This window comes from Anopheles gambiae, chromosome 3 (assembly GCF_943734735.2).
Source record: "Anopheles gambiae chromosome 3, idAnoGambNW_F1_1, whole genome shotgun sequence".
NCBI lineage: Eukaryota > Metazoa > Arthropoda > Insecta > Diptera > Culicidae > Anopheles > Anopheles gambiae.
This window is the reverse complement of record NC_064602.1, coordinates 43,085,475-43,111,732: the sequence shown is the minus strand read 5'-3', so window position 1 is coordinate 43,111,732 and position 26,258 is coordinate 43,085,475. Positions and strand designations below refer to the sequence as shown.

At 44.7% G+C, this 26,258-nt stretch overlaps 2 protein-coding genes across 3 annotated transcripts in view; one reads left to right on the top strand and one right to left on the bottom strand.

The window, feature by feature from the left end:
* LOC133392728 (uncharacterized) overlaps nt 1-11,540 on the bottom strand; it is a 33,321-nt gene extending 21,781 nt beyond the window's left edge. The window contains exon 1 of the mRNA XM_061653586.1: nt 10,104-11,540. Coding sequence (XP_061509570.1) covers nt 10,104-11,540 — 1,437 coding nt within the window. The remainder of the gene's footprint in view (nt 1-10,103) is intronic.
* The window catches only part of LOC3292069 (uncharacterized), a 202,709-nt gene that overhangs the window by 29,274 nt on the left and 147,177 nt on the right, over nt 1-26,258 (top strand). For both annotated transcript variants that reach the window (XM_061655321.1, XM_061655320.1), the window contains exon 2: nt 25,025-26,107. In XM_061655321.1, coding sequence (XP_061511305.1) covers nt 25,440-26,107 — 668 coding nt within the window. In that variant the 5' untranslated portion in view covers nt 25,025-25,439. The remainder of the gene's footprint in view (nt 1-25,024; nt 26,108-26,258) is intronic.

Here is a 26,258-nt window from a genome sequence, read left to right as displayed (position 1 = left end):
TGGAAACGAGAAAACATTTCAAGTGTGAGTTTTAAGAGTGTTTATTGATAGAAGTATAAAGTGAGCAATAGCGAGCTCAATTGCCTATGAGATGTATATTCGAATGGAATTGGATTTGATTCATGAAATTTAAGGTCGATAGTTAAAAAAAACTTGAAGTTAAATAAAAAATATATTTTAAAAATAGTTTGTAATGTAAACATAGAAGTAATAAAAATTAAATCCCACGTTCGAATAAAAAAGGAACCAACGCACAAGAAAAATAATATGGAGCCAATGCTAGCTGTTTTTATGGAGTTTGACACTTGGTGGCTGAAATCATATCAACACTGCATACAAAACCATCCACAAAACTGGCCTCAATATTTCACCCTAAATTATTTCAGCTCGAAAAATATGTAAACAAACGCCGATTCGTAGCGGGTGGGATCAGATTAGCTCATGAAGAATTTATTTTTCATGAAAAAGATAAGAAAAGCATATTTTCCTTTCAAGTTTGCGGAATACCTGTCATGACAGTGACAAATGGAAGAGCAACAAGATAGTTAATCTTAAGCTTTCGTCTTAATCCTCAAACATTTTGAAACTTTGAAAAAAAAAAAAAAACATAATCATTCCATTATTTGCAGCATTAGTTTTCACACAGAATCATTTCCTAAAGGCTTAACCTTTGCATTGGGAAACATTGCGAAGCTACAAACATTTCACGCTTGTTACAGCGAACAGGCTCCTTTCGCGAGAGTTACGATCAGATTACCAAACCAAAGAGGACGCACGGCCGTAAATTGGCAAATAAAATTGACTGTTATCGATAAGGAGAGGCAATTTGTACCGAAAAAAAGCCCACCGGCAGAAGCATGCACAGCCTTAATAGCGTATGAGACTTTGCGAGAGCAACATTGCCGTACAAGCTCCGCCGGCCCGATCTGGACGAATGAATGAACGATAAAAAATTAACAATCTCAATCACGTAGCTTGCCGCACTGTCATCACGCTACAGTTTTGCTCCTAACAACGGTCACGAAAACAGGACTACTTGAACGATACAGAGATCCCTCTGTCCCGATCGAATTGAAGTGATCTTTCCGTTTTGATGACGTTTTATTGAGAGCTCTGGTCCGAGAGTCTTTTATTCCCTACCGTCGTCAGCCCTAGCTGGTCGATTTATGGACACTTTAGAGAGCCGTGTAGCGGCAGGGGTGCTATCAGCGATGGGAATTTGGGGATAAAACGAGCAGATAGATTTTTCCAGAATTTAGGATCCACACAAAACAACCGATACAAGCGTACGTTTGGGAGCTCATAAATTTCTATTCCTGCTTCGTAGTTCATTAGAGGCTCTGTTCCAGATAACGGGGAGGGATTGTGCTCGGGAAATGGTGTTGTTAATGGAAAAGCTTTGGACGAGAGCCGCAGGATGGTTTATTAATTTGGTACACTTTTATTGACCACTCTGCTTACCAGCAGCTGAGTGCAGATAGCGTGTTCGTCTGTTTTGCCTCTCGGTTCAGTTCCTAAGGGTGTGTGAAGAATAAAATTGAATTGATGTTCCACCACTTTGTGGGCGAGAAGTATTTCAAAGGGAAATGGTTCAGGCAACAAAAAAAAAACGCACACTTCATTAGGATAATTCATGGAAGAAAATGGCTTTGTTCCGGCTATCGAACGATGAAACAAAATTAAAAATGAACGTAAGTGTATTAATCTACGTCTTCAATAATAAAGCCTAGGTATAACGCGATGGCTTTGATTATCCCGTAAAATTAATCACACATTTTCGCTTACATTTTAGCACCATTTTATGCGAGGAAAAATAGCAAATTTTTCCACACCCGACTCAGGCAAGACGTAAAAATAAAAACTAAACATCACATTCAGTATTAGCACAATCGTCCCCTTCCCCAATTTCCTCTTAGCACGCGCCAACCGTTGATGGATGTTCCCATGGCACACTATTACTTTAAGGCTTTCTTACCATGAAAAATGGCATCCGACAAAACGCTCGATGCTACCTTTTTCGCACTCACCGCCTCTAAGTGGTTTCTTTGGAGCTGCCTGCTGAGATTAAAAAATGGATACACCACACGCGCCAAAGCGCACCCCGCATAAGCCTACATTCCCACATGGGAGGTGTGAGGAAGAAAAAGCACAGCTAAGAGAGGGAGAAACAGCAAAAAAAAAAAACAACAACAAATAGCATAAAAAAGAAAGAACCCTGCCCCATCGCACGAAAAGAAAGCTTGTGCGAAAAGCCACCCCTCCACATTTAATCTTTATTCGCCATTAATCATACCGGGCGCGATGATCTGCTTCTGTTGTCAAACGGAAACGAGCGGTCGGTAGGACCAGAACCACTGTCTTTTTTCTATTGCTCCGTTTTGTCACATCCGCTCCGTAGGCAAACGTTCTCTGCTTGTGGTGAAGGACACCCGAGAAGCCCTTAGGCGCTGTGCGTATATTTTTTTGTATTCCTCTCATTCCCTTGCCACTTGAGCGAGAGGTTTTTTGTTGTTGTTGTGTGCCGTGCGTCACATTCGCGACACGCAATAATTACGTGGCTTGTCGTATGGAAATAGGCCGTATCCTGCAGCCAGTCTGGCACCGAATCATGCGTTCGTTTTCGTCAGGGAAATAACATACACACACATACACGGACACAAAATGGCGAGTGTAATAAAATAACGTTGAGAACGGGCAGAAAAAAAAACGACACACAACGCAGCCCAAGAAGCTGGTAATAAATTGCTGTTGGCGCAAATAATGTGATAAGTCATCAACCATTATCGTTATCATCGTGGCAACGGACCGAGAAAAGCGAAAAAGAACCGGATACGCTGTTGGCAACACGGAACATCCAGCCACCATCGTTTTCCAATTCGTTTCCATCGGAAACTTTAGCCCGTTCTGCAGGATGTGTGTGTGTGTTTGGGAGCACACGCGTTCCGTCAGCACGGGTAGGAATGGGACCGATTCTCATCTTGTGGTTCGTCAACGGCATCAACAATGGCGTCAATTTTTTTTATTATTCATTCCTCAATATTGTACGCCACCAACATGAAACTCTCGTCTTCTATTGTAGGGGGTTCTCGCGAGCGAGCTTTTTTTTGTCTGCGCTTGGCGTCTTCCAGTAAAACACAAGACACTTCAGTTCATAGACAGCCAACGGTAGGGCTGTCAGCAAAGCCCATTGACGCTCGAAACTAGTTGTCGTTGGGGTGATAAATTGAATATTTTCGCTTATTATTTTCTCATGTTGACATTAACATCTGCCACGGAATTGTTCGCAGCTTGAACGTTTAGCATGCGGGAATGGAGAAGCATGCGATCTCATGTTTACGGTTTTCGCTTTTAGGTCGCATTATGACACGAGTTAAAGTTGGTCGGACTTTAATCCATACAAAATATTTAACAGAGTTCAGTAAAAATCTCCAAACATAGTCAGTAAAACAGTATACGATCGGTAATCCGCACTTGATTGAATGCAGATTATCGAATGACGTTTTGGCGTGTTTTCTTATTTTTGTCGCAGTTCATGAGTTAATTGTTACATTACATACATTTTCATCTTTTTCAAAGAAAATTTATAATTTAAAAAATAGAAAGATCTTTTTAATCATAGTTCACTACAAACACTGTTCACCTCATGATTGTCAAAAGTGCGGATTAAAAAGGGGCGGATTACCGAGCGTATACTGTACTTGTAAAAAAGGATACTCGTTTAATTAATAACAAGGAAAAACTAAGTCCCAGATATTGATGTAAGAAAGAGTTAAATTTGAAGAAAAAAAGCACATCTACTTTTCTTTGGTTTTATGCATGATGAAAATATTCCTTTAAATTTTTCTAATTTATCTGATTTTTCGCATTTCATATGTTGCTGAAATAATCGTACACTTTTATTCGAATAATTGATAATGCTTTGGAATTTCACTTATTTACTCTATTCTCAACATTAAAAAAACAACAACAAAATGAAATAAAAAATTCCTTTAAAATTTCACATGAGCATAACCAGGCTTGGGCGTTTTTTCTGTTCTATCTAATGTTATATTATTTAAAAAATGAACATACTCAACACTTTTAATAGCTGAAACCATAAAAAAGTCCCTTTAATGAATGACCCTGCCCTTTTTTACACATATTAGTTTCGTATACATTTATTTTTATTCAGGAGGAACGGTCCATGCGGAAACAATATTAAATCATTTAAACAAATTGCTCATCGTCAGGTGCAATGAAATATTAGGTACAAGTAAATTTGTTTTTCATTTGGCAATGCGATATATGTAATCATATATCACATTTCTTTGTGTTCTTTCATCTCCAATCTATCCTAATATCCTTCTTTATTACATTGGAAACCACCAAGATGTTCTTTTTATTTTCATGCTCTTTTCAAATATTGGATCAATCTGGCATCTGCGTTTTATTTTGACAGTGTAATCACTCTAATCATGCTTCTAGTAAAAAATATTCCGTAACTTGTATAAAGTTACCATTCTTCACGCGTGCTACCTCGCAAGTGCAAGTGTACTGAAAATTTAATTTCGATAAAAACAAACACATTGCGCACTCTCATCGGCACCGAAAAGGCGTGTAATCTCTCCCGCCGTATAGCCGAGTGGCTGCACACTTGCTTTGAATTTCAAATACATCATCGTGCCCCGTTTGCTTCGGCGCACCGTAAAACCGATTACAATGCGATAGAATGCAAACGATAGCACTCGGTAATGAATAATCAAACACATATGCTTCGCAACGCAACGGCACAAGTGTCCACGCCGACACAGGCAGACGGTAGCATAAATCGGCTAAAAAACATAGCCCCTTTTGTAAAGCTTACCGAAGGCAGAAGACATCGGTACGTAATTCCATCGCAAACGTACCATCGGTCCTTGGCTGTGTGCCGTGTCGGACGACAAAAACGGTTGAGACGCTTTCCCAGCCGAGCTCGTCATATTGTGAGCTTGAACGAAGGCCGGGCCCATAACATCTTCGGTGTAAGTCCCATTTTGCATATGCTAATACGCTCGACACAGCACTCGAAAAGGTGAAATGGATAACTGCCTACAAAAGCGCCTCACATTTGATGAATCTTTCAAAAGCCACTCCCCCTCGCCTCTCGCCAGGGCGAGCTTTTAAGTCTTCTCCTGGTGTGGTATCTCAACCCGCGCCCGATGTCGCATTGGATTGGAAAATTTCAACCGTAAAAGAGATGAAAGTCGCTTTCCAGTTGCGTTACGACGTACTTTTGCAATCTGTGGAATTTGCATCATAAAACTAGTGCCGTACGAATGGGTAAAGTTTTCACAACAAACATAATAAACAAAAGTTGATCACGGATCGTTTAAATTGAACTGACTTTCTGACACAAAACGCAACTGACGTAATGTAAGTGCATTGAACAAAAGCACTTATATGAGAGATAATCATTCGGTGTAACAATTAAGCAGAAACAAAAAAAAAGGACAACATCACCAATCAAGCGTTTTGTCGGGCTGATGAGCGAGAACGTCCAGTAATCATATTAACTGAACCTTTCTCGAAATGAGTTTTTGCCATATTTGAACCATAACGACACGTGCTCGCCCTCGCACTTTCCCGAGGCGGATCGGTATTGTTCATTCGTGCCGGTTCGCCCCCATTCAAAACCGGCCAAGCGTAAACCTATTAGGGCCTTTCGCCCTTTCCGGCCAATAATCTAGGGATATTGGAGCGTCGAATGAGTGAAAGGAGAAATAAAGAGAAAAAAAACACTCCAGCTCCATTGCTTGCTTGCCATTTGATTGATAGTGGCACGTACGACACCCGATACCGTCCGACAGGATGTGCTTAACTTTTTTTCCTCTCGATTGTTCCTCTTTCAACACCGCTGCCACTATTCCCAAACTGTCCAGGTCGGAGAAAGTTGCGAGATTGAGAAGTAAACGGTAAAACCAATCAAACTGTCATCAGTTCCGTTGCGTGTGTCGATACAAAAATCGGTCCAATCGATGCGTGCGCATACAAATCAATCGCTCGCGTATGTGAAGGCAGTGGGAGTATAAAGCTTTTCCTTTCTTTTACACAGCGCCCCGGCTAAAATCCAAAAACGGGCAAGGAGGCAGCGACATGAAATGCACAATGATGATCGATTTTGTACCGATTGGTACCGGTACCGGAGACACCGCAATAGAAGCATGCCACAACCGTAAAGCTCCCTTGGACACGTCTCAATTCACACTACAAGCCGGATCAATTCATTCGGTCAACCTTTGTCAGTTCAATTTCGCTCAAAAGTCACCCATAAATGGCGTGAATAAACTGAACCGAACCGTACCGTACTACGGAGCCGAGGGGATGGAACGGATAGCAGCTCAAATCAAACATGATAATGCATAAATTTGAATTTTTGATTAATGGCTAACAATTTTGGCTCCCGTCTCCTGTCCACTGCAGCTTCCATCAACAATCGTCTTCAGCGTTGCCTTCCAACGCTGGCCCGACTGATGCACGAGCGCAAAATTTCATTATCCTTGCGATCGAATGGAAAATTGGCCCCCGGGCATGGAAATCACTTTCGGGTTCGGCGAAAAATCGGTTCGGTAAAAGTGTGGTAAGGAGAATAGGGCCAATAGGGTGGGAAATGGATGAGGTCACCGCTCAATTCGATCACGTTCCATCCGCCTTTCGACAAATAAAGTTGAGAAAGCTGTTGCGTTTCGTTAGATCGCATATTTTACTTGTCTAGTTTCTTGTTATTCTTTGTTTTTCACGAAACAGCGAATCGTTCGATTCGAGCCACCAGATTTTACGGATCTTCCTTTTTTTGGGCTCACAAACGTGTGTGGTGTGTAACTTTGACCATATGGTAGAGTACAGTTGATTGTTGTTGCTGTTGGAGTTTTGGTTTTGAAACGCTCTGCAGCCAGAGGCATAATGGACCCAACTTTTCAATACAGACTGACGAAGTACACGTTCAATTGAATCACGGGTACGGTTGCTGGCGGTTTTCCCAAGCGCTAATGAAAATGCAATAAAACCACAAATCAATATGCACACAAAGCAGCTCTCTCGAATGCAAGTGGTTGTGTATCGATGCACGAATTGAGAAACTTTTCACTGGTACTTATTGATTGATTTTGTGTTTTATGTTATGTTGTTTTTTTTCTCGTTCAATGCAAAAACCTAGAACCGGATGGAGGCGCCTGGTGGCTGATTTCAATTAAAGAAAAATAATTGGTTAACTTTCACCATGATGCTTGAAGTGCGACAATAAATTGCATTGCAATCGAAAAATGGAACCGATGCAGTTGAGTGCAAACCTCAAATGTTTACAAAGTTAATTAATTTGAAGCCGTGAATTACGATTCTCATTTCAAAGTGAAGATGACGATAAAAAGCAAGGATGTTTTCTTTTTTTTATTTTCTTTTTTGAATATATTTATCTTGCTCAATTTGGCGGAGACAACTTAAATATAATATTAAGTATTTTGATAGGAGCACGAAATGATAGTGTAAATTGTTTTTGACATAGTTATTCACTATATTACTAACAATAAGATGTTCATGAGTTTTCTTTTAAACCTTCGTAAATTTTTGCCAATGGTGATATGCGAATAAAAAACGTGTAAAAAGGTTTTACATTCTAACGATTTTTAGAAAATCCGCAAACCCATATGTAGGTTTCTACGGCCTACTCCGTCTCGTGGACTGTATTTTTAGAAAGGGGAGCAGTACTCCCGAGCAAAAGCCTTGAAAAAGGCTGGCACCCCGATGCAAACTTCCGCCTAACAACGGATATTGCCAAAGGGGTCTGGCCACTCTTAATGAGAATCGAATTTCTCAAGAAGAGCAATGCTCACAAAAAAACTGGAGGAAGAACGAAGTATTAACACTGGAATTCTAACTCGATTTATTGGTGATTTCTGGGGGGTTCTTATCAGAAGCCGACGTGCTCCGTTAGCGATGCATACATTTTCCTGTTTAAATCCTGTTAAGTTGGCAATATTACACCTGGATTCTGGTTCAACTGATCTAAATGGGAATTCTGTCTAATGGGAAAATACATGGGATGCGTATTGCCTATGGATAGGCGTTGTTAATTCATTGCCTAACTTGCGGGTGTGTTCTGCCTATCTCAAAATCCGACATTCTGCCACCTTAAAATTGAACAATTTTAATAATCTCTAATTGATAGGCAAAACACACAACCTAACTAGAGGCCTAGTGATGTTCATTTTTGTACTTGTGCGCAACGTTGCTACCCTAATCTTTCCATCTTTTCCCGGATGAACTTCCGTAACGCGTGCCAATGGCCATGTCGTTGGTGGCACATTGTCCTCTTTGATTAGTACTAACGTACCTGGTTCAATCACTTGTCCTTCGCTTACCCATTTCGAACGCGGCTGAAGCTGTTGAAGATATTCCTGGTGCCATCTTCTCCAAAAGTGGCGTTTTAGCTGTTGTATTAGGCGCCAGTGAGTGAGTCTGTTTTCAGGAATGATCGTCGTCTCGGCGTCTGGAACCTGCTGTAGATGTGACCCAACCAAAAAATGGCCTGGGGTAAGGGCTGTTGCGTCTGATGGGTCCTCCGTCATCGGGGTGAGAGGACGGGAATTCAGGCAACATTCGATCTCAGCCAATAGCGTTGTCATATCTTCAAAAGATAGAGTGGTGTTTCCCAGGACTCGAACCAAGTGGTGCTTCATCGAGCGCACAGCAGCCTCCCAAATCCCACCAAAATGAGGCGCGCGTGGTGGGATGAATTTCCAGTTGATCTGCCTTTCCAATGTCCAACTCTGCATGCCTTGTTGGTGTTCAGGTGTTCGCAGCAGTCTATACAGCTCATTTAGCTGATTGTTGGCTCCTTTGAAGTTCGTTGCATTGTCGGAATGCAACTCCTCGGGCAGTCCGCGACGAGCGACGAAGCGGCGTAATGCTGATAAAAACGCCTCCGTGGTGAGATCGGACACGAGCTCGATGTGAATAGCTCGTGTTGTGAAGCAAACGAATATTGCTACATAAGCCTTTGTAGCAACGGCTCTTCGATGTGGTCCCTTGATGAATACTGGACCACAATAATCAATCCCAGTGATTGAAAAGGGTCGGCCAGGTGTCACTCTGCTGGATGGTAGATCTGCCATTAGCGTCTCTGAAGCTGTAGGTTTCGCTCGGAAACAGGTGATGCAGTGATGATACACACGTCGGGCTATGTTCCTGCCACCTACGATCCAGTATCGTTGGCGACTGCTGCTCAGCATCAGTTGTGGCCCCGCATGGAGTCGAGTTTTGTGAAAGTGGTCCATTAGTAACTCAGCCAATGGATGGTTGTTGGGAACCAAGATTGGATGCTTGATGTCTTCTAGTAGAGGTGCATTGGACAGACGTCCTCCAACGCGAATGATGCCGTTTGCTCCTAGCTGCGGATGCAGCCATTTCAGCTTCGATGATGAAGGTATCGGCTTGTTATGTTGAAGAGCCTTTATTTCCTGCTCAAATTGGTCCTGTTGTGCCAGCCGACACAATACTTCCTCAGCCTCCCGTAGATCTTGGGTTGTAAGTCCAATACCCGCGTACTGTCGACGCTTGAAGCGCCTGTTGAAGTATTGCACCCAATATGCCACAATCCTTCGAAGCTTGGAGAATGACGAGTATAGCGTAAAGATGCGATGTGGTGGTTTTTCTGTAGCTGGACAAGCTACTGTGGTGACTCGCTGCTCTGCTACTGCTGCTTCACATGATGATGATACTGGTGATTCAGGCCACTGGTCCTCGGGTAGATAAATCCAGGAAGGACCCTGCCACCATAGCGGGTTGTCGAGAAGGTCCTTACTCAAGCAACCACGCGATGCTAAGTCCGCTGGATTGTCGACTCCGGGGATGTGCCGCCAAACACTTCCTTGGGTCAAGTGTTGCACTTGGGAGACGCGATTAGCGACAAATGGTTTCCAGCAATTTGGCGATGCTCGTAACCAATGAACTACGGTCATGGAATCCGTCCAGAAAGTTGCAGGAGACGAGAGCTTGACCGCTAATCTGACCCGATCATATAGCAAGCTGGCCAATTGTGCAGCGCACAATTCCAGTCGAGCAATGGAGTGTTTGCTATTTATCGGTGTCACCTTAGTTTTCGACGCGTACAGTTGCATCGTGATGTTTCCGTTGTCATCTCGGCTTCTGATGTAGCAGCATGCGCCATATCCCTTTTCCGATGCATCGCAGAAAAAATGGAACTGGCTTGATGTCGAATCTGGCCTGATGGCTACACGAGGAATGTGTAGATTTTGTAAATGTATCAACTGGTTGTGGAAGTTGATCCATTCTCCTTGTAGATGATGTGGCAACTCGTCATCCCATCCCCAGGGCTGTTGCTGTTCCGTTTGCAGGGTCCAGATGCGTTGGAGGAACTGCTTGGCCATGGCTTTTACGGGATCGACGATGCCCAAAGGATCATAGATCCTGGCGATGCACGATAGCACCTTTCTTTTGGTGATTGCCCCAATCACGTATGGGGTGTTGATTTTGAACTGCAACGTGTCAGATGCTGGGTCCCAAATCAACCCGAGGGTGGCGAGAAGTCCCTTCGATCCACTGGTAGTATAAGGGCTGGATGCTAACTTCTCCTGGTTCACGTTCTGGAGTACTGATGGGTCGCTGGACGCCCACTTCCGCAGCTCGAATCCTGCACTTGCGTAAAGTTGCTCAGTTTGCAGCTGCAGCATCTGCGCCGCTTCAGATGATTGCCCGCCGGAAACGAAGTCATCTACATAGAAGTCACAGGAACGTTCTGCGGCGGCTGGAAACTCTCCTCCATGGTCCGCTACGATTTGTTGCAACGAGCGGACTGCCAGGAATGGAGCGGATGCTGTCCCATATGTTACCGTGTTGAGCTCGTACTCCTGAATGGGATCGTTGGGTGAACTCCGCCAAATGATGCGTTGCAGTGACCGGTCCTTTGGATGAATCCAAACCTGCCGGTACATTTTTGTGACGTCAGCGGTAAGCGCGATTGGTTGAGTCCGGAACCGCAGTAAAATAGAAGTGGCATCTTGTTGAATGGTCGGCCCGACCATTAGTGTGTCGTTCAACGACACACCCGTTGAGGATTTACTCGATGCGTCAAACACCACTCGACACTTCGTCGTGGTGCTGTCGTTCTTGAAGACCGGATGATGTGGTAGATAAAACGATTCATCGTTCGTTGAAGAAGCTGCCACCTTGCTCATATGACCTAAGCGAAGGTACTCATCCATGAAGTCCACGTAGGCACGTTGGGTGTCGGGTTCCCGTTGAAGTCGACGTTCTAGTGCTAGGAACCGTCGAAGTGCGATAGTCCTTGAATCGCCAAGCTTGCCAATCATCTCTGGCTTGCGTGGAAGCTGAACCATGTACCTGCCATCCTCTTCTCGTGTGGTGGTTGCCGTGTAATGATCCTCACAGGCTCGTTCCTCGATGCTCCAACTCGGTGTGTTGCTCAGATCTTCAATGGCGAAGAACTGCTTCATCAGATTGTCCAACTCGTTCGTGTGTGTTGCCACCGCACACATTACCGGTGACATGGGTTCGGTGATGGTACCACTGACTACCCAACCAAATTCAGTTTCCTGAAGGGTTGGCATACTGTTACCCAGGGAGAGTCGTCCGGTCCTCAGGATCTCGTAGAAGTGTGTTGCTCCCAAGATGATGTCAATGGTTCCTGGCCGATTGAAGGATGGATCAGCCAAGATGCAGGTTTCCGGTAACTTCCAGTGGCTGATGTCGATCCGTTGAGTTGGTATGTCTGCTGACAGCTTCGGTAACACAAGCAACTCCAATGACGCAGTATAGCTCGAGCATCGAGAATGGATGGTGGTTTTGATGGAATGTCGCACATTCGATCTTGTACTGCCACCAATGCCTGATAGCGGAAGATTGATCAGCTTCCGCGGCAATTCCAGGAACTGTGCCATCCTGCCGGTGATGAAGTTGGATTGAGCTCCGCTATCCAAGAGAGCTCTTGCTGGATGGCTAACTCCGGCACGATCGGTGATGTTGAGCACTACTGTTGACAATAGCACTGTGGATGGCACGGCTGTCGTCAATGAAGTCATCGATGCCCCGATGAATGTTGGTTGAGCTGCATCGACTGGAAGCTGATGAGATGTTGCAGCGGCGTCTGGAGGCTGAAGAGATGGTGCTGCTGGAAGCTGCTCCCCATGAAGTAGATGATGATGACGTTTCTTGCAGATACGGCACGTCCATTTCGATCGGCACTGCGAAACCGGGTGTCCAGCGCTGAGGCAATTGAAACAACGTTTCAATGACTGCACTTTGTTCTTCCTCTGCACTACGGACATCGCGATGAAGGTTGGACAGTTATGAAGAGTATGATGCTGCTGGCACAGTACACATGATGGATTGGCAGCTGTGGTGGAGGTGAAGGCTTTGGTGCTTGTTGATTTCCGTGACGTCTCTGGCGTGCAGCTTTCGAGCACCTCACATTGCCGATTGATGAAGTCGAGAGTTTTGAAGAGATCCGGAAACTCTCCATGTTCCAACGAACTCTCCCATGCCTTCCTTGTGTCAGCGTCCATACATGAGCTGAGAAGATGTGTGATGATGAGGTTGCTGGTACTGTCGATAGTCTGCTTCATAAACACTAAGCCATCCACATGACTCTTGCACGTTTCCGCTAGCTTCCGCAGGTCCTTTGCAGATTCTCGGGGTGCATGCTTCAGCTGAAGCAATCCTGCGATGTGCTTGTCGACAATCAGCCGAGGATTCTCAAAACGCCTCTCCAAGACGTCCCATGCCGCCTGGAAGTTGTTGCCATTCAGAATGGACGTGTTCAGAATGCCAGCTGCTTTCCCTTGCAGCGCTTTGTTGAGATGATGAAGTTTTACTGCATCCGAGTCATTAGTCCGCTTCATGATGTCTAAGAACATGGCCTTGAACGTTGGCCAGTATTCGTATAGACCATCAAAAGTCGGCATTGGGATGTTGAGATGATGCTGGATGGAGACCGATGATGATGCAACTTCAGGAGGTGTTGTAGCTGACGATGGCTTTTTGTCGATTACGACCAGCTTCGCTGCCTTAGAAGCATATAGTGAGTGGAATGCTTCGTCTTTTGCCAAGTCTTCATCTACGTCATCTGGCAATTCTTCCAGTATTAAATCCATGACGTGGCTCTGCTCTGCTTTCAGTTCTTCCAGCATACCTCGTTGGACTTGAGATATGCTGTCGTCTTTCTGTTCGGTGTTCATGTTTGCCAGCTTGCGACATAAGCCTTTGTGTTTGGCACGTAGACTTTGGATGTACTTTGAAGAGTTTGGCTGCGACGCTTCACGTCCTTCTTGTAGATTGGCCTATGCCATTTCGTCGCCTTGCTGTTCTTCGATGATAAGATGGTCTTCTTCTTCTACAGGAGGTGCACGTGAGACTGACATTGGGCAAGTCTAATCTCCACGTGTGCTGACGATGATCGCTGTTACTTGAAGTGGGACCAACCCGCCTGAGTGTCCGTAGACGATGGGACCAACCCGCCTGGGTGTCCGTTGAGGATGGGACCTACCCGCCTGGGTGTCCGTCGAGGATGGGACTAACCCGCCCGGTTGTCCGTAGAAGATGGGACCAACCCGCCCGGTTGTCCGTAGAAGATGGGACCAACCCGCCTGGGTGTCCGTAGAAGATGGGACCAACCCGCCTGGGTGTCCGTAGAAGATGGGACCAACCCGCCTGGGTGTCCGTAGAAGATGGGACCAACCCGCCTGGGTGTCCGTAGAAGATGGGACCAACCCGCCTGGGTGTCCGCCGAAGATGGGACCAACCCGTCCGGTTGTCCGCCGAAGATGGGACCAACCCGTCCGGTTGTCCGCCGAAGATGGGACCAACCCGCCTGGGTGTCCGCCGAAGATGGGACCAACCCGTCCGGTTGTCCGCCGAAGATGGGACCAACCCGTCCGGTTGTCCGCCGAAGATGCAATCCGTCCGATTGCCGAAGATGAGACCAACCCTGGTTGGTTGTCTCCTGGTGATGAACGCACCTGGTTGCGTTATCCGGTTCGAAGGACCAAAATGTAGGTTTCTACGGCCTACTCCGTCTCGTGGACTGTATTTTTAGAAAGGGGAGCAGTACTCCCGAGCAAAAGCCTTGAAAAAGGCTGGCACCCCGATGCAAACTTCCGCCTAACAACGGATATTGCCAAAGGGGTCTGGCCACTCTTAATGAGAATCGAATTTCTCAAGAAGAGCAATGCTCACAAAAAAACTGGAGGAAGAACGAAGTATTAACACTGGAATTCTAACTCGATTTATTGGTGATTTCTGGGGGGTTCTTATCAGAAGCCGACGTGCTCCGTTAGCGATGCATACATTTTCCTGTTTAAATCCTGTTAAGTTGGCAATATTACAACTGGATTCTGGTTCAACTGATCTAAATGGGAATTCTGTCTAATGGGAAAATACATGTGATGCGTATTGCCTATGGATAGGCGTTGTTAATTCATTGCCTAACTTGCGGGTGTGTTCTGCCTATCTCAAAATCCGACACCATAATAATATAATGGCAAAAAATTATTACAGGAAAATTATTTTAGCCCATTCTGCCAACCGTTGCTTTACACAAAGGACGACGATGAAAAGAATGTGTATTATCATTGTTTTATCTCCCTCCCCGAGCCCCACACGCGATTCATTCGTCGGAAAACATAAGCATGGGCTGTATGTTTTTTTCTCGTTCAATGCAAAAGCCTCGAACCGGATGGAGGCGCCTGGTGGCTGATTTCAATTAAAGAAAAAGTTAGTTAAAAAGTTAAAGTTCGCTCTTATTTCGCTCAAAAAACATCATTGTAAGAATCATTCTGTTTCTACAGTGATACAGTACAGAGTGTCCCAAAAAGTCTAAGCAACAATTGAAGATGAGTGTCAATCAATAATTCTTTACTGTCACTTAAAAGTCACGTTTACAAACGGGACAGTTGGTGTTAACGGAAGTGGTGCAGAACGTGAGCAAATCGATTGAGAATGCTAAATCGTTTTATCTGAAAAGTTATAGCATGTATAGGCTGCCTATATTTGAAGCCTGTGTAAAATAACTACGATGTATAGACTTCAATACATTCAAACAACAAAAGAAGCCCATTGCAAATGATTAACAAAACATACAACAAATATTACCGCAATTAAATATTAAATTATTAACATCAGAATCGTTTAAGGTAAGGCAACCAAATTAAACCATGTACAACAGATAATCCACAACGATACAACACCAGCAACCCAATTAACATCTAAAATATCCCATAATTATTCGCATTTGCCTTTAACGCTATCGTATCATAACTTTGAGCAGAATTTAAAACAATCCCAACATAGTAAGAAAAAATAATTGAAAACCTCCCTCTCGTTGTACACGTCTAATCTTCTTACGCTGGATTTGATAACCCTTGTTCAAAACTGACCCCGAGGAGCAGATCTACTACATACACACAGCAAAAGCAACAACAAAAAAGAAGAAAAGAAACACGCCATTAATTGTGTTTATCTTCCCGGGCATGGGTCCTCAAAAAAAAAGCCCACGATCCCCACACCACGTTGCCACATTGACTTAGTCTTTCCATTTAATTTACTGTTTATTTTTTACCTTCATCCACACCCATTAGTTACCACCGCATCGCACCGGTGTCAATCTTCTACACTGCCTGTGGGGCCAGTCCAGAATTCGTCCCACTTTTTTGTTGCTTCCCATCACATACCGCCACAAAGCACTGTACACGCTTTGCTCGCTGGTGCGGATGAGCAAATCCCTTGGCAAACATTTTTCCGACACGCAGGCAAGAGCGGGAGAAAGGTGCTTTTTTCACCGTTTCGTACGCTATGTGCGAGGATTTTACCTTACACAGATGCCGTCCGCCATTTCCCGAACAGCGCAGCAGTGGGGGCAGTAGAAGCAGAAAATGGTTTACTTTCACATCCTCCTTCTATTCTGTGCTCTGCTGGCCGGTCGCTCTGGGTGACATGTTTGCTTGATGGCACCTGTCATTAGATGCTGTGACGAAATAGACCGTTTTATACCGCAAGATTTACCTGCAGCTAGTCAGCAGGCAAGTAAGTAAAAAAACAACCCTGAACCAACATCCCACCGCAGTTATTTTGAGGGTATCTTCTTTTAGCCAAACCAAAGCACGTCCACAAAAAAGGGGGAATGGCCAGATTTTTCGCCAGGACAGGAACAAATTTCCCAGCCCAACGGTTGAATGTCTTTCACCGTGTGCTTTCCGCCTGTCCCACGTGGCTCCTACGTGGCATCCCTATCGTCCCAAGAATGGCTCATTTTATGGTGAAAGACCTCTTGAAGGCTTCCGCTGTGTACCTTCACGGCCCACCCACACTGTTCACCGTACAACGCCCATTTGGTGCATGTTGTTTGCTGTCTACAGCGTTTGAAGTGACGCGTTTATGGTTATTTTGGGAGTATTGTGAGTTGTTTTTTTTTGTGTGTGTCACGCATATCAGGAGTCCCTCGACTCACCTTATCAGAGTTTTCATTGTTTTCAGGCCTTAAGCTGCCGTCATTCGCGCGCAGTTGGTCACGTATTTGGGCAAAAGCAGGGCTGATGGTTTGTGTTCTGGTGTCTGTGTATGCAAAAACACAAAGGACAAAGGAAAGGCAAAGAGAAAAACGCTCGCATTGCTTACGTTTTCAAGTGGGATACCGCTTGTCTTGTCGCTGAAGTTGTTTAATACGCAAGCACCAAACACCAGTCTGTTATGGTAGAGATAAATAATTCAGCATTATCGCTGGCATGCTAGCTAACGTTTCGCCTGTTCACGCTAATTCGAGTAACTTAAAAATGCAAATGAAAAGCACAGAGCCGTTAGTCTGTCTATATTACGCTAATACTAAATGCTTCATTTGGGCAATCAGTCCTGTGTCAAAATTTAAACAATCATCCTTTGTTAAAAGACGTTCAACGGCTTACGAAAGGTACGGCCACAGACGCAGCAAACGATGTCGCATTGTCGCCTCCGGCCTATCGTTCTATCGATTGCGGCGAGATTGACAATATTTCCCTCCCAGTCCAGTACGATGGCGCACGATGATTTGGCCCAATATGTTGCCGACGACCCATCTTTATCATGCATCAATCAGCTGTCAGTGAAAATCGTTAACTGATTCGTAGCTCGTTCATTTCGTTGCTGCCAGACGGCGTTTAGGGGCCATTTTGCAAAAAAAAGAACTGCGCACCATACCACTTGGCACGCGATAAGCACGGATAAGGAAGGAAAATCAGATTTATTGATCGGCTACAGCCATGGCTGCTGATTGTGACAAGCAAGAAAAGAAGAGAATACATCGTAGCCTTGATCGTAAGTGAAATTGACTGCGTCGCATTGAAATATTCCTCCCAAAAATTAGTCAATAGGTATGTAGCACCAACAAAAGCTAGACGAGCCTTTTGCTCTCGATTCAAATAGCTATTTCTTATAAATAGAATTATATTGTATGGTGAAGATACATCTTGACTGATGAATGTGTTTGGAATGATTGAAATCAAATGAAATGTGAGAAATTATATTTATCATTGTTCAATTAAAACAGAACGGCACATTCAATCTCATTCATGTGTATGTTTCTTACCTCTTTAAGAAAAAAAAACAAAAAAAAAAAAAACAAGCAAAACCTTTTGATGCATGCACACAAGCTTAAAAACACATCGTACTTAGCGCTTGGCTCGATACGATACGACAATTTATACTATCTCTGACGAGACATACGATATTTGCTCACAATGTTTACGACAATACTTAGCACTGAGCCAACGTCGTAAAATAGATGCTTAAATTGATTTTAAATCTCGAAACCAGACGCTATGAAATGTATGTTGTCAGCATAGCAACATACAAATCATATTAAGCTCACAGGCGTTGTTTTATTTTGAAATTGAATGATTTCTGGCAAGTATTTCTGATTGTAGAAATTGATTTTTTACATGTTGGTAATTTCTATAATATGAGTTGATAAACATTTGATCGCAGTCGTAATCAACCTTCATTTATTTATTCATTTGAAAAAATATGGTAAAAAATCAATTATGATAAAAGCATTCTTATCACACTAAGTCAACAAAGACTTCATGCAAACGGCTGCTTTAAGTACAGAATTAAAACGTTTACCACTGTTCCCAACTCGAACATAAATAAAATATCATCTGTTCCGATCTTTACGGCCGCGAACACAAAGTCGTAATGTCTCCGTTTCTCGTTTACTGCCACCGAAGATGGAGCAGCTTCGCTATTCGCGAACAGATTTAATCCCTTCATGGCGTTAATTTTGTTCGCACTCTCGCGTCCTTCTACACAATGGCTATCTCGTAGCCACCGTCACGAACAAATCCGTCGCGAACAATCCCAAAACGGACGCCTGTCATGATTATCTTAATTTGCGCTTAATTATTAAACCACTGCCAGCTCATCGCCAGCAGGGTGAATGGACCGGGCATGGTCCTCGTGCAACCTCAGTATTTCCCTGTTGTCTTTAATTTGGTTTAGAATTACATTTTTACCTTCAATCGGGTTCACAGTGGCAAGTACCACCCGGGTCAGGCTTTAATCCTGTCAAGATCTTCCTTTTAGGGATGAAAAAGGATAAACAAAACATCCAGATGTCTGTTGATTCTTGCTTTTTGGCAGGGTATTTTAGAACAAAGAGCATACAAGCGAGTTTAATTTCATGCAAATCATAACCCACATCAGCAAGCAATCCTTACAGCTAAGCAAATGAACTTCTCGATATGACAGTTTCTTTGATTGATGAAAAAATATACACGGCGGCCCAAAGAAAATAGGGAGGCGCAATATATTTCCATCAGTGCATAAATGTCATCGATTTGTCATGGTTCACATTTTACCGCTCGCCCCACATCGCCTTCCCACAGGAGAATCCAATTAATGGCCGTGCTCGTATCCAAAAATGCCATCGCACATTTACTTCGCATTCTCTCACGGCGGTCCCGGTGGCCTACATAGCTCGATGGGAATGCGACCTTCGATAGAATCTTTAATCATTCACCACCAGATCCCGGATCTGTTTTGCTGCGTTCAATGCTCCCAATACTCCCATTCCACAGTGATTGTATTTGACTCTTGGGGATCGATTTCGTAAAGATTCAGGCCATAGCTAGGTGAAAGAAGCCCACGACAGTGGAAGAAATCCGGAAACAAATGCTCAATATTCTCTAGTTTCCACCTTTCTTGCTGCAGATGAGTATTATTTCTTGTGCGAGCTCCTTACGAAAAGCTTTCCCTGCAAGTCACCCAATACGCTCGGTACACCTGTACACTGTGCCTAATGCCACCATAGGCTTTGAATCGATTCCGTCCAATGACAGATGGTGCTTGGGGATCGTTCGCTGATGCGGCTGTCTAGAGACGTAGGATGATAAGTTATCCTACCGTACTTACGAGATGAGGAAGAGAGTTTTTGCTTCATCTGTACACACACACACACCTATGCCATATTAAACCAACAGCGTGGAAAAGCGTGGTTCGGGTACCGAGTGGCCTACCACAGAATTCATCTTTCGATTATCTTCATGCGACAGCGTTTCCTCGGTACACAACACACACACACACTCACACACACACACACACACACACACACACACACTCACACACACAGGAGGAGTCCGCTCACCTGGGATGCCAAAATTCCTAGGATATTTAACAGACAGCAGCAACCACCACACATCTTCCACTTCTAACGAGCCACCAAAACTTCACACTTGTGGCAAAATCAGTTCACTCCCTGTGGTTTTCTTTTTGATTTCGACACCCCGGTATCGTTTGGGGGAGGCCCCGTAGGTAGCAAACAAAGGTCCCGTCGGCAATAATGATGGTTGGCAGGCACGGTGTCAACCGTTTGGCCACGGGTACGAAATAAATTGGAAGGTGTCAAAGAAGGTTAACATACTTCCACCTGTGTACCGGTGTCTGTTCCTGTCCCTGTTGTTGCTGCCCTGCGAACAATACACACACACACACACACACTCACTCAAAAAGCAATCCAGAAACGATGATCACAAAGACATTTGCGATTACCGCGGACGATGATTGAATTCGGTGACATCGGTGGTACCACCATCATCCGGGAGACGGTGTGTTGCGGCTTACGTACACACACGCGTATCGGCTCAACCACCAGCCGCAACCAGATACTGGTTGGGAGGCCTCGGAAGAGTGGCATTGCCAAAGATAGATAAGAGACGACACTCATCATATTCATCATTTTGATTTATTTGAATCTTTTCCACCATTTCCATTTACCACAACCCGTGAGCCGCACTCGATCCCTATTGCTCGCAAGTGGTTTTGAGGTGATTTTTCCTGGAAAATTGGCATCGAAAATTGAATCGTGCCACACGGCGCCAAACGCGCCGACTGTCTGTGGTGGGGTGTTCCATTTGATGGGATTGCTCCCATGCGCCAGTTGACTTAAAGTGACGAGCCCGGGTTATCCCTTTTCTTTCGTTCAGAAGTTTGCCCACGCGCTAAATAATACGATGAAATGTAATTTCGATTCTCGGAAACAAAAAAAAAGAACCCCTGCAATAGCAATGTATTATCCATCACGGTGTGGGGTGCAAATCCTGACGCGGCGCTGACGTCCTGATGTATCTCACCGCTTTTCGAACCCACCGACCCAAGCAGGATTTAATTTTCTCCCTTATCAAATAAATGTCATAAAATCAACAACAATCGTCACCCGCATCGTGCACGTAGAAAAGGGTAGAGGGAGAGGGGCAACATAAAAAAACCCTCCGCTTGGCGCTGTACGAATTTATTCATGAACAAGCGCTACCACCGCCAGGGCTCGTGACAAAATGCGTGAAATTGGAATCAATTTCCTCGCACGCGCCTCGCTATTTGTTTTCGCTTGTAAATACGCTACACGCAACGGAGAGCGTGTCTATCTATGTACGAACGTGTTGCCGTGCGCTAAAGTGGTTGGTTGTGATTGCAGCTGAATTAATACCGCGCTGCACACCGCTGCTGCGCTGTGACCCCATCGTTGACAACTGGGCAGCAGGGCAACAAGTTTTATGTTTTGTCAACTCCACCGCCAGCGTTACAAATCGATTGGCAACGTGCAATCGAACGCGTAACGCCTGGGCGGGCTGTGGTGTTTTGATTTGGTTTATTTTCCATTATACTGACCAGGAAAAGTCCGCTGGGACTGTTTCGGTGTACTGCGGTTTGAGCTATCCCTTTCCCGTTTTTGCGTTGCATTTTGCTGCTGCTGCTGCTACTGCGGCTCGCTTTAACCGCACAGTTCCGTTGACAGTGTGACAAACGTGTCATCGATCTCTGCGGGTTCAGGAGATCACCACCACTAATTTATGCCTCCACAGGCTCTCACTTTTGGGACAAATATCATTTGCATAATTACATACCGATATCAACTCCCTTCCCTTCAAACCGGTGGCAATGATGCTCGATGCTTGAACGTCGATCGGACGTGAGACTGTAATATGGGATGATGGCTATTTGTTTATACATTTCAGAGCGCCCCTTAGCAATTGCAATACCATTGAGCAAAAGGGCAAAAGTTGCCCCGTTAGCGTTCGATCGGGTTGATGAGTTTCGATTGTTATGAGGCTGCCATGTCCATTTTGCCGGTGAGTCGCAACGCTCCAGCTACGCGCGCACAGTGTACAGCCGAGCATCAGACAGCCTCTGATGACCGGTGCTATAAAATTGGAATAATCAACGAGATTGTTCATTAGCGGGGCTGTTGCTAACTGTTGCAAGAGTGATTACCCATTTGGATTCGGGCTGGTAGACACGTCCAGAAGCACACATCAGACAAATTAAACTTGTCATCGCAGATCAGCCCCCCTCGGATTCATCGGGCACGGATTAATTTGATTGAATTCGGAAAATGAGATTTTAACAGTTGCTTGTCGCTTGCACCTACTACCAAGCAACGAAGATGTGTGTGTCTGTACCGGGCTCATGCATACATTATTGGAAATTACTTCGTTAAGGTAATGGATGGTCTAAGGCGACGTGTTATCATAAGTCGCAAATGGATAGTGTGTGATTATACTAATGCAAACATGTTTCTGTTTGCATCCAGCAGAATGAGAAAATTGTTCTAAGGAATTGAAATGTCAATTAATGTAAATTAACGTTCGTTTACAATAGCACAACTCGTCGCTGGCAAACAACATTCGGCAAAGAGCTATCCAATTATTTTAAATATAAAACATGTTCTAATTAAGTAGAAGCTAAGCGAATAAATCTTGCGATAATTATCTCTTGCAATTAGAGTTCATAAAACGAAATTGCTACATCTACGGGTTTTGTACTGATGAATTGTAACGGGAATTTTTAATCACTTTCATCTTCCTCTTGGGTCGAGGATTGCGTCACAACTCCACTAGAACGCATCAACATTTGCATTCCAACGAACAGCGTGTTGAAATGATCACATTAATCCGCCTTTCCGTGTAAACAAACTTTTCCGTAGAATGAGGAAATTCACCTCCACTGTCATCAGAGCAAAGAGACGGGTTGAACACACATGCACACTGACAGTAGTGTGTCAACTGCTCACAAAATGCTCTCGCTAGGAAGCTGAATGTATTTGCTGCCGCAGCTTAATCGCATAATACGCGTGAAGCATCTTTTGCAGTTCGCTCGCCATGTTGTCACTGTTTAACGCGCATGCAGCAAGACCAAATGCACGCTAAATATTCTACATATTTGCGCGTGGTATTACGTTTTTACACAACTTCTAGGTAGCGTGTTACGCAAGCTATAACAGCATTCCCCGAGATGATGATGGTAAGAAGCTTGCCGACCTATATCGTCAACGGTTGAACGGTGACAACGATGCGCAGCAACATCGTCCTTGCCAGCTGTCTAGGAAGAAAGCAGTACAAATCACTTTGCATACATCTTATACCTTTCAGCGCTTTGAAGGTGAAGGAAATGGTTTAGACCACAAACATTGCTCGTTCTTGGGATACCCTTTACACAAGTGGGAATTACTATTTTACTACACACTGCTGACACAGATGCGGTTACATAATCCCGTTAAGTTGTAACCATTTTGGCAAGCTCCACACGCGAATCGTGTGTACCACAGTTGTCAGGAACGATATCAAAATCTGGGACACACTTCGCCTTCATGCATTGAGCAAGAAACAGCTCAAATGGATTGATCTGACGGAAATATCTCCGGTTCCGCAATCAACCCGAGACCCGATGATTGATCAAATTTTCTCATTTTAGTGCGGTGAACCACTGCTCAATAACAGCGAAAAGACCAACCCATCCTTCTCAACCACCGCTTCGAGACCATCGATAAAAGCATCGCAAATGACTTAGTGACAGGCTTCTTCCGATATGGTGTTTCCGGCAAAAGAGATTACAAGTATCCTGCACCGGTGCAACGAACGTATCGTCTTACAGGGTTTCCCACGATTTATTGGTCAGTTCCCATGATTTTTTGGTGCGTTCCCACGATTTTTTGGTTGTATCCCATAGATTTTTGGTTCGATCCTATAATTTATTGGTATTTTCCGATTGGATATCAATACAATTAGACCAAAAAATTCTGGGAAACGACCAAAAAATCGTGGGAACGCACCAAAAAAATATGGGAATCCACCAAAAATTGATGGGAACCAACCAATATATCGTGGGAAACCCTGTATCTCGATTTTTTTAAACTGTACATAGCATTTATAACCAAACGACCCAACCCTGTATAATTTATCCTTTGATAATGAATCGTTTAGAGCAATCGTTGAAAAGAATAAAAAAAACATAATTAATCATAATCACGATCAACAGTAATCCTTCTCAATGATGGATAAACTCCTAGATTAGTAGGGCTTTTGTGATTCGATAAAAATCATGAATAATAAACGATCCATCCACAATAATTCATACAACAAAAAACTAAAAGTATAACATATCAACTACGCATCAAATACCACCAACGCATCGGAAACATCTCGTTGCAGCTCTCTGCGTAAATGCGTGCTCTCGAGCGTGATGATCGCTTTAACTGGAGTTTATCTATTCAATTTCATCCTCTCGTGTGGCCACAGGAGTGTCACAAACAGACAGACAGGTAGAGTAACGCATAATGCCAGTTAGTGGTTGTGCGAGGCAAAACAAAGCGCTTTATTTGTCCTTTTGTGAAAGGTGTTCCCATGCAAATGTGTTGCACCGGAACCCGATTTAAAAGGTTTAATTAACACCATATTTAACATTTGTCTACCGTCCGGTAAGCAAATGCACTCTACAGTGTTTCGAACAGCTTTAATGCTTTTCCCGTGTGCATTTAATGTGTCATTTTTTGCTATCATCACTGATTACTACAGCAGCAACGCAGGCCATTTATCGCCCTGCCAATTCGCCCTGCCTGTCGAGTGTAAACAATTGCACGCAAATATGTGCGCATTACGCGGAAGAAACGAATGCGATAAAATAATAAAACCATTTAATGTGACTACTATCCGCTTCCACGCTATTGTTAAGGTTTGCTGCCACTTACCTGCCCTAGTCTCTCCCGGCCAGCAAGCAGATCCTCCTGCAGGCGCAAATTCGCACCAGCAAATATTGTTTGTGTATTTAACGGTCGAAAACGAATCGATATCATTTATTTACGATATCGATGGGACGATGAGATGCCAAACACCGGGCAAGGGTGGTTGGGCAAAGGCAGCAGATTTATGTGCCCACCAATTTGTGGAATGCCGGAAGCAATACAGGCGGTGTAGAGTGTAGGGTCCAATGGGATGAACATCGCTCCCTGATACCTCTTTTCTCACCACTTGTGAGCTACGGCTATCCGACCCATTAACCTCAAATACCATCAGCCATCAATTTTCAATCAACCATCTAGAAGAGAGAAATTAAATTTTAAACTCATTCCTACTGCAATGTTGTGTTAATCACTACTCCATTACCGTTTCGCCCCCTTCCACACCGCAGTGCTGCCACTGGAATGTTCTCATTTACCATTTTTTTCGAACTTTTTTTTCAGATTCTGCCGATAACGGATAGACCTCTGCGGCAAGCCCGAGGGTTTTTGTGCACATCTCACACTCACTTCGGTAACACTCTCGCACCACATTTGACCGATGGCCGAACGACCGCACATGATTAACGAGCCATAATATTGAAATCACCTGTCAGTCGGCTCATAAATTTGCGTTCGAGGGTACAGGAATGTGTTTGGTTAAGTTTTGTGCAGCCAGGACCTGAAAGAACCGCTCGGCTTACGGCCATAAAAGGGGGCGCACACAACCCAGCACACGCGTACGCGATCACACATCAACGACTACTTTGTTTACAAACAGCAAAGCCAGCTGCTTGCGCTGGTACGCACTAAACGTCAAACGCGGCAGTGCTGCCAGTCGCTCCCAACGCCCAGCAATGTACGAACGTCCGGTAAGGCTATGGTGAGTGGTTTGGTCCGGCTTTGCGGCTTCCGATCTTCGATGTCCGCAGCGGACAGGGCGTGTGCGGTGGTGCTTGATCGGTTACTGCTGGTGCTGGTGCTACTGTCGCCGTACGGATGTGGCGAACTCGGTTCATCCCAACCCGGTTTGATCCGGGTGGAGCACGAGCAGGGCCCGGCCCTGTCTGCCTCGTCCCAGCTGTGCGGTGGCAGCACGCTTACCGCACCGCACGGCATCATCTCTACGCCCAACTTTCCGGCCCGTTTTCCCGTCCCGATCAGCTGCACCTGGATCATCGACGCATCGGCCATCGTCGGTGCGAACGTGTCGATCGTGCTGTACCTGACGCAGCAGTACGTTCTCGGCGGGCTGCGCTTCACCGAGTACATGTACTACAGTGACGACTACAAGGTGCCCAGCATGAATGTGTACGAGCTGAGCGAGGATGACGTGACGAGCGTACCGTGGATCCGGTTCGGCAGTCCCTACCTGGAGGTGCGCTTCACGATGGACAGCCTGTACGGGACGCATCTGCGTGCCCTCGACCGGCTGCTGGATGTTTACGGGTTTAACATCACGTACGAGGTGGACACGGTCAAGCCGCACACCTGTAATGCGCTACGCTGCCGGTTCCTGGGCAACTGCTACGCGAAGCCAGATTATTCGTGAGTATTTCTTAATTTGTATTTTCCGTTCATGAGAGTCTTTAAAGGATAAATTGTTGATGCTCCTTTTAGCTGATGTCCAAGTGTAGCGTCTTTTTCTAAAAAAGAGAAATAATTTCTCAAATCATACTTCAGATCAAAAGAAATTGTT